The sequence below is a fragment of the Podarcis melisellensis genome, assembly GCF_964234715.1.
Source record: "Podarcis melisellensis genome assembly, chromosome: 9".
NCBI classification, from domain to species: domain Eukaryota; kingdom Metazoa; phylum Chordata; class Lepidosauria; order Squamata; family Lacertidae; genus Podarcis; species Podarcis melisellensis.
Window position 1 is genome coordinate 23,290,196 of NC_138541.1, and position 15,331 is coordinate 23,305,526.

The following is a 15,331-nucleotide window of genomic DNA, read 5'->3' on the forward strand; positions in this document are numbered from 1 at the left end:
AAAATTAACACACAAACCCCTTAACAAAAATTCTTGTGAAAATACAGCACAAGAATACAAAATCAGCAGCCTAAAGACACAGAACAATGACAAAAAGTCTGGATGTCTCAAAAAAAAATCAGATTTTTTTCCCTTATTTATGTAGTCAGTTGTAAATGAGTCCTTGTGTCTCGTTCATGAGCTAACCATATTTTGTTATTCAATTTCTCCATCGGGCCAAGCTCCATTAAGCCAATTTGATAAGAATACCCCTTCCAAGTCTTTCCAAAACCGGGCCAACAGTGGATAAGCAATGAGAGATTTAAATAAGATATCTGCATTCTGACTCTGAAATATATTTAATAAAGCTAACTCGGGTGAATGAATTCCCAGTTATAATTATGTAACTCTAAAAGTACTGTCTTCCAAAAACCCAACCCTTAAGCACAACGCCATCACATATGCTGCCATGCCCTTTTGCCCTATTAAAGAAATAACTCAGGGCCAAAATAAATTCAAAGAAAAAAGTTCATCCTTAAATGTCAACCTTACCGATGGAGATTTAACCCGCCTCTCTCCCATCTAAAGCCAGAATTAATTCAAGCTTGGGGTCCTACCTATTATAACTTGGTTATTTCAAAGAAGAACATTGGTTTTTATTTTTCCCCTGCCTCTGTTTTCAGCCGCCTTCCCCCAAGCACCCTTTTGAGAGCTGTACAGGAGGCTGTTCTCGCTACCCCAGCTAAAACAGCACAGAACAATCAGCTGCCAGATTATTACTGCTTGGTCTGTTCCTTATTTCTCTAACACGAAACACAAAAATGGAAAACAAAACAAACAACCTAACAGGCTGAGGATTTCTCAACTCGGCTGTGAAGCTAGCAAAACTATTCCCCAAACTAATTTTTCAGAAAAACTGTAATACCTTTCATCGCACTCTGAGTTCCCTGTGAGACACATGTGGTTTGTTCCTTTGCAAGAACTTTTTTTTTTTTTTGCTTTCACAAGAAAATCTAGGACAATTCAACAAAGGCAAAACAGTCGAAGTACTGAGAGAGATCATAGGATTCACCACACACTGGGATTTACCTGGCCAGTCTTTTAAAAGGTGCAGCAAAACTTGGGCACACATCACCAAAGGTGTTTGAAAAGTTGTTACCACCGCTGATCACTTTTGGAAGGCAAGCAAACACTTTCAGAACTACTTTGACCACAGTCCTTCACTACTGCTTTTTTAGGACTGCAATCACAGAAATTGTGTTTTGTTCAAAACAAAAAAGTAAAATAAAGTAAAATCCCACTGGTACTGTGCTGCCCTTTGCTGAAAGAGACATTGCTAGCAAGCTTCTGGGCAGCGGGAAATGAATTTCTCTGTCTCTCGCTCTCTTTCAAACCACCCCTCTTCATGCAATAACTTACCAGCATTCATGTCTTTGAACTTCTGCTTTAGTTCAGCAGGTGTGAGACGGTATTGGTCAAGGCCATCATTCCAGTAAATGCGATCAAGGACTTGGAGATCACCCCCCACAAGCCAATCCCCTTGTTCCATGACCATCTAGGAAATTTAAGGAAGGGAGTTGTTTCAACAGCATGCAACACTATTCCTGCAATTTGCAAATTCTGAATTTCAGATTTGGGGATTGGGCACTGCTATCAATGGCCAATAGTTACAATGACTGAATTCTGCTCCGCTATCAGAGAAGAAGAAGAAGAGTTTGGATTTGATATCCCGCTTTATCACTACCTGAAGGAGTCTCAAAGCTGCTAACATTCTCCTTTCCCTTCCTCCCCCACAACAAACACTCTGTGAGGTGAGTGAGGCTGAGAGACTTCAGAGAAGTATGAGGAGCTCCATGTGGAGGAGCGGAGACGCGAACCCGGTTCACCAGATTATGAGTCTACCGCTCTTAACCACTACACCACACTGGCTCTCAGCATACCACTTAAGGCCACTTGCTGGGAACAGGAGTAGCTGGCCACTATTGGAACCAAGATGCCTTTGAGTGATCCAACAGGATTATGGCGCTTTCAAAAGCACCTTGAATTGGGCCCAGAAATTGATCAGGAGCCACTGTTGACGCTTTAAGACTACTTAAGGTAGTCTTAAGGTAGATGCCCTCACCTAGTTCGCAACAGAGCTACTATATGCGCCTGGCGCCATCACGCCAAGCTATACTTCACATATTTATTTTCATCCAACTTTCCCCAAAATAACTCACTTTTTTTTAAAAAAAAAAGCTCACAAATTAAAAAGAAAACATATACAAGGGAATTGGGGTGGGGGTGGGGTGGGAGAAATGCAGAGGAAGGGGATCAGTTTGACAATGCCATAACCAAAATGGTGAGTTGGAAACGGGCCTTTGTCTCCACTTGGGGCCAAACTGTTGGTGGTTTGTTTATTTATTGACTGCATTTAAATCCCACTTTCTTCTCCAAGGAGCTCGAGGTGGTGTACCTGGTTCTCCCCCTCCTCATTTCATCTCCACAACAACCCTGCGAGGTAGGTTAGGATGAGAAGCAACAACTGGCCCAAAGTCACCAAGTGAGCTTCATGACAGATTGGGGATTTGAGCCCTGCTCTCTCAGGTCCTAGTGCGACACTCTAACCACTACACCAGACTCTCTCTGCCTTCCTTGATTACATGTTCTGCAAGTCATCCTACAGTGTTGCTCCTCTGGCCAATGTGGGGTAGTGGTTAAGACTCGTAATCTGGTGAACCGGGTTCGCTTCCCCACTCCTCCACATGCAGCTGCTGGGTGACCTTGGGCTAGCCACACTTCTTGAAGTCTCTCAGCCTTACTCACCTCACAGAGGGTTTGTTGTGGGGGAGGAAGGGAAAGGAGATTGTTAGCCTCTTTGAGACTCCTTCGGGTAGTGATAAAGCAGGATATCAAATCCAAATCCAAACTCTTCAACAGCAGAGGCCAGATTGTGTTTCGCAGACCTAAGGCAACTAGTGGTTGGGGCAGAGCATTCGTTCTGTTGGTGGGGGGTGAGGGAGACAAACTCAGTTCCCCACCTGCCCCATAGATGGAGCAAGACAGTTCTCTCCCCACCCCTGCCTTCACAATGTTTTTTTCCAACCCAGCCCCACAAAATCCACTTTTGCCCAAGCATGCCTGCAGCAAAACTGGCATTCTACCCCATTTAAGAATTTGAACTATGACCTGAATTAGGGCCATTTAACAATTAACATAGCATTAAAAAAAAATCATTAACTTGAAGACTGGGCTCTAAATATTCTGATCCGGCTGAGCCAAGCCCTGAAGCAGAGCAGCCAGCTGTTTTCCTGTCATCGCTGCTGAGTAATTCATTTTGGTGTGCTTCCTCTATGTCTCTTGCACACAAGGCTACATTTATAAACCACAGGAGAGGACAAAATTCTCTCTGATCTTCCCTGGCAGACTACGGGGTTCATCCTAAATCTGTTTCTGTCACATATCTATCCATATATGCGCACACGATCATCCGAGACAGGCTTCCACGCTCTGAATGGCCACAGAATGCGTCCACAAACAGTCGGATGTACCAAAAGGGAGAGAGAATTTGCTAGGGAAGATTGGAATCTGGGCTGTGATTTGCATACGGATTATTCCTTGCACTTCTGTATGGAACTTCATTAAGGGCTTCAGGTTAGCAAGCCTTGCAAAAGGCTACCTTGATGTAAGGGTGGTCCTTGCACGTTGTCCCCCATTGCCGGGCACAGCGTTCCTCTTTCCGGTGCTCGAAGAACTCTGGGTTGCGAAGAATAGCCACACGGCGACCGTCATACAGCAGAGCAAAAGCTGTGCAGCCATCTAGTCTCTCCTTGTCTTCCTTTGTGGCTGTCAACACTATAGGCACTGACAGGTTAATGATTCCCCCTGTAGGGTGAAAAAAGAAGAAACAACAACGCAATGGTAGTTGTCATCTAAACAGAAAAGTCATCAAGGTGTCCTGGCAAAAAAACATGCTTAAAAGCCTACTGTTCGGAGAGCCTGCCCTTTCCTAATGCATAGCAGGGCTACCTAGCCTTGGGTTCACTTGAGGTATAGGCCTGTCTCAGGAATCCTTTGCATAATTTTTTTACTTCTCCATACTGGTATCTAGGTAAAGGCACAAAGGAACAAAACTATTGTGGGTACAAGTGGGAGATCCCTTGCCCCGAGCTGGAAGACGGAATCAAGTTGCATAAGACTCTCTCATTCTAACATTCATTCTCACTGCAAAGCAAATAGCAATTGCACTCTCCAAACACATGCGGCATTTGGGCTGCCATTGCAATGCTTCCTGGTTCTCTGGAAGAGTTGCAAAGCCATCAATTCACAGATACACCCAGGATTGCCTTGTGGAAAAACCTGCCAACTTAACAGTAAAAACTTAGCAAAGTCCCAGCTCTTCCATAATTGAGTAGGGCACACACAACTGTTCTTAATACTGTCCCTGCCATATTGGCTTGAAATTGCCTTATTGTCATGCAGTTGAAGCAAATAACTAATGCCTGGGTCAAAGAGACACATCTTTCCTTCTGGTGATCCTCAAGATTGGAAGCTAAGAGATACCCAACTGCCACAGAAAAGTTGGAAGCACCCACTGAAGCATTTTGAGCAAATAAAAGGAAGTTCACATTTTGGCAGGGGTAGGTATAAACACAGACACACTTACTTGACATGCAATCCATTCTCCAGTATTACTTCTACTAAGGTGGTTAGCGACGCACATAAAAATGAGTAGGAATAATACAATAATCTCTCAAATGTCAAAAGTACTATGGTAAAGTACATATATACCCATTCAGCCACTTGGATCCACAGAACTGGCACGGCCACATAGCATTTGTTCTGTAATAAATCGCTCTTTCATTGTGGCAGTTCCTACACTTTGGAAAACACTGCCTTCCGGCATCAGGCAGGCTCCTTCACTTAGAACAGTGTTTCCCAAGTTTGGGTCTCCAACTGTTTTTGGACTACAGTTCCCATCATCCCTGACCACTGGTCTTGCTAGATGGGGATTAGGGGAGTTGTAGTCCAAAAAGAGCTGGAGACCCAAGCTTGGGAAACACTGACTTAGAAGGCAATTAATAAATCAATGTTAATAACAAGAACAGCACTCCAAAATATGAGCCTCCTGTAACACTGACAAAACTTATGCTCAAGCTGAAAAAGCTTATGCACATATTAATAGGGAGTTCCTACAAAATTAATCTGGAACATGGCATTTTTGTCTATGTCTTGCGAATTTGACACCCAACGGCCTGCTGCAATGCATGGCGATCCTACAACAATACATGGTTTGTTTTAAATATCCATTTCCTTACAAAGAAACGTTCTGCATTTATCACTTCAAGCTTCAACGATTGCCAGTTGATTTTATGCTTGCGGGAAGCTATTACCTGGAATTCTTAGAACTACATTTGTTTCCAATAAAGAAACAAATTTTAGTATACAAGGTTATAATATTTGTAGAGTAAATGTTTTGCAGATGGCTATCCATGCATTTGACATATTAGCTCTTCTCTTACATGTTTCTCACTCCTTTATGAAACTCACTATGACCCTTGGACTCCTGGCAGGTTCCTTCTTTTTTTCAGCAATGACATCTAGATGACTTTTTTTTGGTCCCTACTAGTCCACAAAATAAATCAATAAATATGTTTGTGTGTATAAATATATTTAAGCATGTGCATATATATTACATGTGACAGGGAGTTGTGTGTGTTGAGAGTGTGTATGCGCACGCATCTTACATGAATTTCACGTATGTGGTTTCAACCATACGTGATGTCATGGTCTGGCCGGATGCAGAGGAGAGGTGGGGGGCACCAGCTGGGAAACCTCCAAGGGAACCCCCTAGGGGAACAAGGCTCAGAACCAGGGGATTGGTGGTGGGACAATGATGTAAGGTCAGAGAAAGAAGAGGGAGCAAACTGACGGGGAGGAGATGAAGGGGCAACAGTGTTTAGTGAGCAGGAAGAGACTGTGGCAGAAGGCAGACCAGACTGAGAGGCAGGAGAGGAGGGGGACCAGGAAACAGATGAGACAGGCTGCTGAAGAATCCAGGGAGTCTCTCCCTCCTGTTGCAACCAGCTGCCCTGCTCCCTGGTGCCCCATAACACAGAGAGAAATGAAAAGGGCAGGGGAAAGATCAGTCCAGTGCAGGCACAGTCTCCTATTGCTTGGGAAAAACCCTGGAGAGGAGGAGGTTTTTTTTACCAGCAGCCACATTTGCAAAAACATGGCTTTGCAATGCATGGACAAGCCTCAAGAAGTCTGGGCAAAGCTTTCCCCTTTTCCTCACACCCAGCTGAGATTCTTTCGAAGAATCTCAGCTTAGCATCACATTCAAACCAATGATTCTAGTTTAAAAACAAACAATGGGTAGTTTTAATAGGCTAGCTTCATGACTCATGGTTTGAAGTGGCTTATGAAGCTGACTTTGAATTTTTTACTGGACCTGTGACAAACTATGTCTTTAAAAGGCTAAACCAGATGATTATCCACAGCCCGCCCACATGACCAACATAATCTGGTGCTGCTGTATGTAAATTTCAAGGTGTCTTACCATCAAGCAGGCAGTCAAAATGAAGGCACTGCAGGTATTCTCTCTCTCTCATAAAGCCATTCAGCGGTGTTGCCCAGCCCTCCGCCAGGACTTGTACCCACTGCATATCCAGCTAAAGCAGGAAAGTTGATAGTATTAGACCAAAGATTCCCCATCACTGCTTTACTGCATCTTGACGCAGCCGCTCAGAGTGATAAACAGAAACAAGTAGCCATTAACAAACAAGGGATCAATGAAGTTGCAGGAATGCCACAGGGGTCAACAGTCAAATTCGGGACTGCAGAAAGAGAAGCTAACCAATCAAAACAGAGGCATAAATCTGTAAACTAAAGTGGAAAAAGGGAAATGCATAGCATTCTGAAGACTTCAAAAACGTGATTATATTAAACTACCAGCTACTCAGATGTGATACAGATGCTGTAGAAAAAAGAATTACTGGAGACAGTGGCAGACTAGTTAGAAAGGGGAAATAGGCCAGTTCAGTGATATCAACAGGGTACTTCGTAAAGTAAGGCAAGTTGTCCCAAATCACTGACACATTGGGTGGGAGGCAGGGGAGTAGACCTATGGCTGAAAGGCAGAACAATCAGAATTGTAGCTTGAAATTGAATCATGGAAACAGACCCCAATTCCTGCTATCTCAAGCTTGCAAATAACTACTCAGCCAATCACGAGGGGTGAGCAAGAGAAGACTCCAAGGCAAAACAGCTTTTGCAGACTGGAAGATCAATGTGCCACAAATAACACAGGTTCTATCTGGACAAGTAAAAATACTTTTGTGGCCTTTGCAAACCTATATTACCTTATTTATTTCCAGGGCAGGTAAAGACTCTGCATCTGTTTTGGCCAATTTAAGTTTGTTTTCAGGCACATACAGCTCCTTAACCTCGTAAGAGGCATCCACTGGTACAATGTCCTGAAAGAAAAAGGTGAAAGTTGTTAAAATTTCATATTATTATTTTACATACTACATATCAAATGGTGGTGGTGCAGGTCAGCAGCCTGCTGCCTTTTAAAACTAGCTGTAACCTGTATTTATGCAAGTGTTTTTGCCATTCAAGTTATCTGCAGAAACATTTTTATCTTTTAAATCCCTGAAAAATCCAGCAGCGGCTCTAAAACATTCTGGTGTTAATTGAGAGTTAAGTCCCTTTGAATTCAACAAGACTTACTTCTGAGTAGATTTAGTTTAGATTGCATGGTCATTTTATTATTATTATTGAATTTATATACCGCCCTATACCCAGAGGTCTCATTGTCTTCCCTTATAGCCAAAAAAGGCTGAACTGACATCTCAACCAAGGAAAGGCTCGACCCTACATTCTCCACAAGAATGTAAATAATCTGATGAAAAAATAAGTGGGAGGCCTAGTTAAATGGAAACAAGTTATATACAGAGGAAAAAGAAGCTGTCTTAGAATTGGGAGCCTAGGTAGGAAACCAATTGCCCATCCCTACAGTGAAAGTGGCCATTCAACCAGACCTATTAATGCTTAATCCAAGCCCCAGGGTGGTGGTTAAGAGTGTTGAGATTAAGACCTGGGAGATCGGTGTCCAAATGTTCATGTGCAGTGCTATTTTTCTAGAAAAAGAGGTTCTGGGACCCTCGTACCTACAGGACCGCCTCTCCTGGTATGTCCCACAGAGGAACTTACGGTCTTCAAACAAAAACATTTTGAAGGTCCCAGGCCACAGAGAGGTTAGGCTGGCCTCAACTAGAGCCAGGGCTTTTAAAGCTGTGGCTCCGATCTGGTGGAACGCTCTGTCACAAGAGACTAGGGCCCTGCGGGACTTGACATCTTTCCCCAGGGCCTGCAAGACAGAGCTGTTCCACCAGGCCTTTGGCCAGGGCACAGCCTGACCCCCTCCTTTGGCAATCTTCACAGAACTCTAGCCCAATGGTTGCCATCAATTTGATTTGAATTTTATAATGAAATGATTTTAGAAAGTTGTATTATTTTATTGTTGTTAGCCGCCCTGAGCCTGGCTTCAGCTGGGGAGGGTGGGATATAAATAAAATTTATTATTATTATTATTATTATTATTATTATTATTATTATTATTATTATTCTGGAACTCACCATGGGCACCTCCCTTGTTCTCTTACAATGGCAATGTTGCCCACCTGAGTGGTGCCGGAACTGAGTTCTGGTGAGTTCTGGCGAGAAAAAAAGCCCTTCTCATTCGGCCACGAAGCTCATGGAGTGACTCTGGGCCAATCACACGCTCTCATCATAACTTACCTTGAAGGGCTGTTGGGCGTATAAAATGAAGAGGGGAAGAGCTAGGCGCACCCTACCTTGAATGAATGATAGAAAAAGAAGCAGTTGTCCAGTTATATCTGCTCCCCCAGCGTTATCAACCTGCACTAGCAATCCCACTGACAAAACTGATGGAACAATGTACACTAGGATAGAAAAAAAGAATAGGTGGCTCATACTTCCTTTGTTAGGGACGCAGGTGGCGCTGTGGGTTAAACCACAGAGCCTAGAGCTTGCCGATCAGAAGGTCGGCGGTTCGAATCCCTGCAACGGGGTGAGCTCCCGTCACTCGGTCCCTGCTCCTGCCAACTTAGCAGTTCAAAAGCACGTCAAAGTGCAAGTAGATAAATAGGTACTGCTCTGGCGGGAAGGTAAACGGCGTTGCCATGCGCTGCCCTGGTTTGCCAGAAGCGGCTTAGTCATGCTGGCCACATGACCGGGAAGCTGTCTGCGGACAAACACTGGCTCCCTCGGCCTATAGAGCAAGATGAGCGTGCAACCCCAGAGTCATTCGCGACTGGACTTAATGGTCAGGGGTCCCTTTACCTTTACCTTACTTCCTTTGTTGCTGCTTACTCTGCACAGGGAGACATTTGTTCTCCTAACTGATGGACAGAACCATGCCTCTATACATCTTCCCCTTTGTACCTCCTCCTCCAACTTCATGAGAGACAACAAAGGAACTAAGAATTATTTGTCCTCCATCCACTTTCTAATCTAAACCTTATACAGTGATAAATTTGTCCTCCCCTTTCTTACTGTGTGATGGCCCAAACTCATCACAGCTAAGACTTAAAAGCATGGCACAAGACAATACAAATGTGGTGCCTGGTTTGGAACATTTTGAATTAAAAAACCAAAAAACAGTGCAGTTCAACATTTGCCAGACAGCACAGAGGAGGACACAGACAACCAGAACAACATTCGAGTGGGAAAAGAACGTGACAGAGTCACCACAAAGTTAAATTTCTCGCCAATGACGTGTTCAAATGCTATAAGTAACTTAAAACATGTTAAAATATTGGTGCTTAAGCAGCCTCTTTGTCCCACCCTCCCCCTACCCAAAAGTTCTGTGCACTTAAAAAAAAGGAAAGTCTATCATGCTTCGATTCTGAATCTGGAAAAATATACTGCAGGGTGTCTTAAAATAAGGCAGCCATTCAAAAGACTTAACACAAACCGAAGTCTGCTCCTAAATTCTTCCATTCCTCACAAGGCTGGAACATCTACACCAATATGCTTGAAATCTGTCAAAAGGTTCAGTAACTAGATGCACAGGGGATTCTTCTATCCAAACCTAATTAGCATAGTTTGAGAAAACAGCTCGATGAGAACCTCATTCAGAAATTTGTATGTTAATTCCTTCCCGAAGGAAACAGCAATTGCTGTAGAAGGAAGATGATGGGCTGTATATAGACACTGACTGATTATCCAAAGAGCATCTACCAAAATATTTTAGAAACTAACAAAATGAAAGCAAACACCTGCCACTCAGATTTCAGTTCATAGCATCTGGGCAGCTTTAACATACATAATATTGCACAGAAAGGAATCTACTGTCAGACCCAAAGGTAAGCAGTGTTGCTGACTTTACAATGGTAGTGGTATGTTCCACTAGTTTTTATTTTATAAATAACTGTTGAGAATAATGGCTGCAAAAGATTGAGGAAGAAAGCAGTGACTGAGGCCAGTTTCAATGTCTCTAAAGGGCTCTAAAATGGTGTGTTGTCCATTTGGGGGGACAAATGCTTGTTTCATGGGCCCTTACTCCCAAGAACCCAACTTTTAATATTTTTTCAGTGACCCCGGTGACTGTGGTGTAGACCTTTGGCAAGCAACAAGCCTTCCTGCAGGATGTAAGCATGGGTTGCTCCAATCAGCTGGATAGCAATGTCTAGTTTGCCTCACTTCAGAGGAGCCAAGCTGGCAATCTTCTCCTTGCCCTATCCTTTCCCACAGAAGAAGCCAGCAGGAGTCTTCCTTGGCTACTGTTTGGCAGAGGGACCCTACACAACTCTGTCCTAAAGTGGCGAAACCATCTGCCTTTCCAACAGGAAAGTCCAGGAGGTAGCTGCCTCAGATGAAGCACATACTGTTTTTGGCTGGGCTGTTGACACCACCACCACTACAATCTAGATCTCTGTAATTAACATCATAGGGTGGCATCCTACGGATCTGCACCAAAATACTAAAGAAAAAATATGAACCTACAGACCAAGAGTGGAGGTTTATGGGGCTTGCTCTCGGGTTAAATGTGTAAAAGTTTGCATCCGCAGAAATGCAGGATTATGCCTCACACTGAGTCAGACCATTCAAGAATACAACGACAGGCTGCATCTCTCCAGGATTTCAGATGGGATTCTCTCCCAGCCCAATCTGGAGTTCAGGGAGATAGGGAGATAGATAGATAGATGATAGTGTGTGTCTTTGCTTCTCAAGTTGTACTGTGTTATTTTATGCACTGTAACTTATTATTTTTATTTATTATAGTTTAGAAAATATTTATTGCAATTAAGAGTGAATTTTCGTTTATTTGCTGATATTTAATTTTATTTTATTGTAATCCCAATGGATTACTGAATATTACTTTATTTGATATAAGTTGTTCATTTCAAAGTTATGTTTTTATTATGCCATTTCTGTATCAGATCAGATTGTTGTAAGTTGTGTGATCTTCACTGTTTCTATAGTAATATAAGACTTCTATAGTAAGTCTTTGCAAAAAAAAAAAGTGCTAGGATAAGCTATAATGATGAGGATCAGATTGGACACTTAAAACTGGTTCTGAACCCCCATTGTAACTGCAAAAACAAGATAGATATGAATCACAGTTAACACAAGTCCCAGTCACAGCCAGATCGGTGTCATTAAAAGAACTTTGGAGCACGCAGATCCAAGCACAGCTGAGATTCATGCATTAGCGATTTACACATTTACTCTTCAGTGCTTGCAGATATGCAAGTATCTCTTGCTTTTAGTGTGTCTACAAAAGATGTCAGTGAGCTCCGGAGAACAAATATCCCTCAGGCTTTACAGACAAGGAACCCGTTTAGTTAACAACAAAGTCGAATCATTTTATTGCTAGACTCTATGTCTATTTTGAAATTAATACTACTTTCTTTACTTCATAACGCCTAATGGCCAAAGTCTATTAGTAAGCGGCCTTAAAGATATTGTCTGCTATTTTGCAGAAATACATAGTCATCGGCAAAAGTTTTAGAAACAAAGCATTTTAACAGTGTTTGTTTTTTAATGTAATAAAAGGACTTCATTTGCACAGTCGTTTTTCACATGGGGCATATGTTTTATTTGTGAACACTACAAGTCTATTTTTAAATGTTTATATTTTAAAGTATATAGCCAGAAAGCCTGTGGGCAAGACAGATATAAGAGACTGCATCTAAATATGTGGTGTGCCTTGTTTTAAAACAAAAAATATAGCTTTAGTTAAAGAGTGTTTCCAATCAAACTGCTAGGAATGAGCATTCTGTTAAAAGCCACATAATATTAAAAGCTCCTTCGTCGTCGTCTGCTTTGAAAGTAAAAGAACAAGCATAGAGGCAAGTCGTTTTAGGAAGCATTTTAGCAAATTATTAAAGCTTTTTTTTTTTTTTACACTTAATGAAGTTGTTCCAAACGTGGGAATCAAGTCATGTTGTGTGACTACTGCAGAGTCTACTATCTTGACTGCCATAAATGTGACACACACAAGGCACAATCACCGTACATACTTGCATTTCACCGTTAGCCCAAGATGCAAACACCAGCAGCATCTCAACGCTACTTGGGCTGAGAAGCTTGACTTGTGCACGGGCACAAAATACATTTCAGAACATTAAACCATGACTACATGAAAAGGCTAGACATTCAAGTAATTTATAGCATTAGTGAATCTAATGCTCCTGGTACATACAGATACAACTTTTAAAACATCGCTTTAGATTAAAAACAGAGGCAAGAACCTTAGGAGTCACATGCAGCTCAGTGAAAAATGCGGTGTTTGGAAGCCCTCTAGTGGTGAAGCCCTCTAGAGGTGTTTTTTTAACAAAAACTTTTATTAAAGATGTCTTAGCTTACAAAAAGAATTACGTGCATTGTCTCTTTTTTCAAGTTTTGTTTTCTACAACTCAGTCTCATTTGTTGTGAGGCGTTAGTGTTGCATGCAGTATAAGGTCGGGAAGAAAAAAGGGGGGAGAGTTGGAGGTTGGGGAAGGTACATAGGGTAGGGTGGCAATGCGTCTATTCTTCTACTTAGTGTATGTGTTTCCAAGTTTCTTTTAAAATGTATCTTAACATAGTCATTTGTTCCACATTTCACTGCGATTGTTGGACTTACCAATGCATTTATCACTAGTCAGAAAATGCAAAACCACCCCATCATAAAAAGATAGTGTTCTATTATCTACATAGCTGCAATGCCATGTATAATGTTATTTTAATGTATTTTTAATCTTTGCTGGAAGCCACCCAGAGTGGCTGGGGAAACCCAGCCAGATGGAAGGGGTGCAAATAATAAAATTATTATTATTCATTTTAATGAGCTGTTAAGTCAATATTAATTGATTCGTTATTCAGGACTAGGAATCAAAAGATGTTTATTGCACCCACTAAAACTGAATGCAGCAACATGAGGTAACTTCTTTTTAACAGCTATCCAGAACCTAACAAAATTCTAACACTGCCTGAATCAAGTGCATAGCCACAGGAAGATTACAGAATGCACATTACAGAGGTAACTAGAATAATGAACTTAGCTGTACTATATATACACCAGGTGACATGCACGACATTGCACGAACAAAGCCCTAGATTTAGTTAAATCAATCTCCTTTGGGCTCCTTTGAAAGGAAGGGGGATATCAATTGAAATAAATAATTGCAAAGGATCTGTTCCGTAGCAAGGATGTTGCCTGTCCCTTAACAGCCATGTACATTTCACATTGCAAACTGTGTCCAAAAGAAGTCAAAGGCCACAATACAGAAATGCTTAAAACCGATAGTATCAGTCTGTGTTGGTTTACAGCCAGAATGATCTGATTCTGTTTGGTCACATGAGTAAAACATTTTGCGTCTCGGGGCATAAATATTTTAACTTCTGTTGCAATGCAGAAAACTTTTCTGGTTTGACTGCTCTTTCTGAGCCACGGTTTCTTACTTTAAGGCTATAGCTCAGGGATAAAGCATCTACTTAGCATGTAGAAAGTCCCAAACTCAATTCCTAGCATCCTCAGAAAGAACTGGGAATGTCCTATCTGAAAGGAGGCGGCATCTGAAAGTTTCCAATTTTCTGTATCCTGGTGTCCCGATGTACCATTTATTGGCAGGTGTTGCTGAACTTCCCAACAAGCATGGCCAATAGCACCCATAATATTTCCTTATTTCCATCTCTGGTAATGCTAGGCTTTGAATTCTTTTGTTTACCATTTGAATGACAACCTGTTTATGAAGGGTTTTGAAAAGGCTCCAAGAAAAGTAGTTTCCAACTATTTCACTTGAATGCACACAGCTCAGCACAAGTCATTTTGGACAGCTGGCTGGGTGAGGAATCTGCTAGAGCTCTATGTGGATGGAGCCAGGTGAACAATGCTCATATGAAAAATGGCAAGTTCCAGGATGCTACATCCTAGGAGGTATATCAATTACAGAGAGACCATATTTCACCCAAGTCTGACATAACAGCAATGAAAAATATTATGAGACACTTTACCTAACCATTTATTTTGAGTGACAAAACAAAGGAAAAGCACGTTTATAACTCAGCTGAGAACATTTGTTGGAGCATACTTTCAAAACTGACTGCTTTCTCTCCTTTGGGTCTGAATTGCAATACTTGCTGGGGAGTTTAAAAGATGTCATCTTCTTCCCATTGCAATAAGAGGAACAAAATGGAACATGTGCAGTCTCTAAGCAGAACTATCATGGCCGCATAGGTCAAAACCCATTTTAAGAAGCACAAAGGAAAAAACAGGGAGTCTTTCATATTGGCACATTGGCTCTCGAGCCGAAATGGTGCAAAATGAAACTTATTTCAATAAAAAACAAGTGTGGCGTCAGCAGAAACCTGACTCAGCAGCATCAAATGGAAGTGCTAATGCATGTATAAAGGTAAAGGGACCCCTGACCATTAGGTCCAGTTGTGAACGACTCTGGGGCTGCGACGCTCATCTCGCTTTACTGGCTGACGGAGCCGGCGTACAGCTTCTGGGTCATGTGGCCAGCATGAATAAGCCGCTTCTGGCGAACCAGAGCAGTGCACGGAAACGCCGTTTACCTTCCCGCCACAGCAGTACCTATTTATCTACTTACACTTTGACGTGCTTTCGAACTGCTAGGTTGGCAGGAGCAGGGACTGAGCAATGGGAGCTCACCCCGTAGCGGGGATTTGAACCACCGACTTTCTGATCGGCAAGTCCTAGGCTCTGTGGTACTAGGAATACCAGCAGTTTGAGAGTTTAGGTGAATTCACTGACTTGGGGGGGGGTTAATTCTTAAATGCCTTTGAAATTCTCCAATAAGTTGAACATAACCTGCAAGTTGCCCATCTAGTCCAA

The 15,331-nt window shown here is 42.2% G+C and overlaps 1 protein-coding gene across 1 annotated transcript in view; it reads right to left on the reverse strand.

The window, feature by feature from the left end:
- The window catches only part of PAPSS1 (3'-phosphoadenosine 5'-phosphosulfate synthase 1), a 47,217-nt gene that overhangs the window by 14,483 nt on the left and 17,403 nt on the right, over window positions 1-15,331 (reverse strand). Inside the window, exons 6-9 of the mRNA XM_081924984.1 lie at window positions 7,323-7,436; window positions 6,521-6,632; window positions 3,638-3,843; window positions 1,399-1,534 (exon numbers count right to left, since the gene is read on the reverse strand). Of these exons, the coding sequence (XP_081781110.1) occupies window positions 1,399-1,534; window positions 3,638-3,843; window positions 6,521-6,632; window positions 7,323-7,436 (568 nt within the window). The remainder of the gene's footprint in view (window positions 1-1,398; window positions 1,535-3,637; window positions 3,844-6,520; window positions 6,633-7,322; window positions 7,437-15,331) is intronic.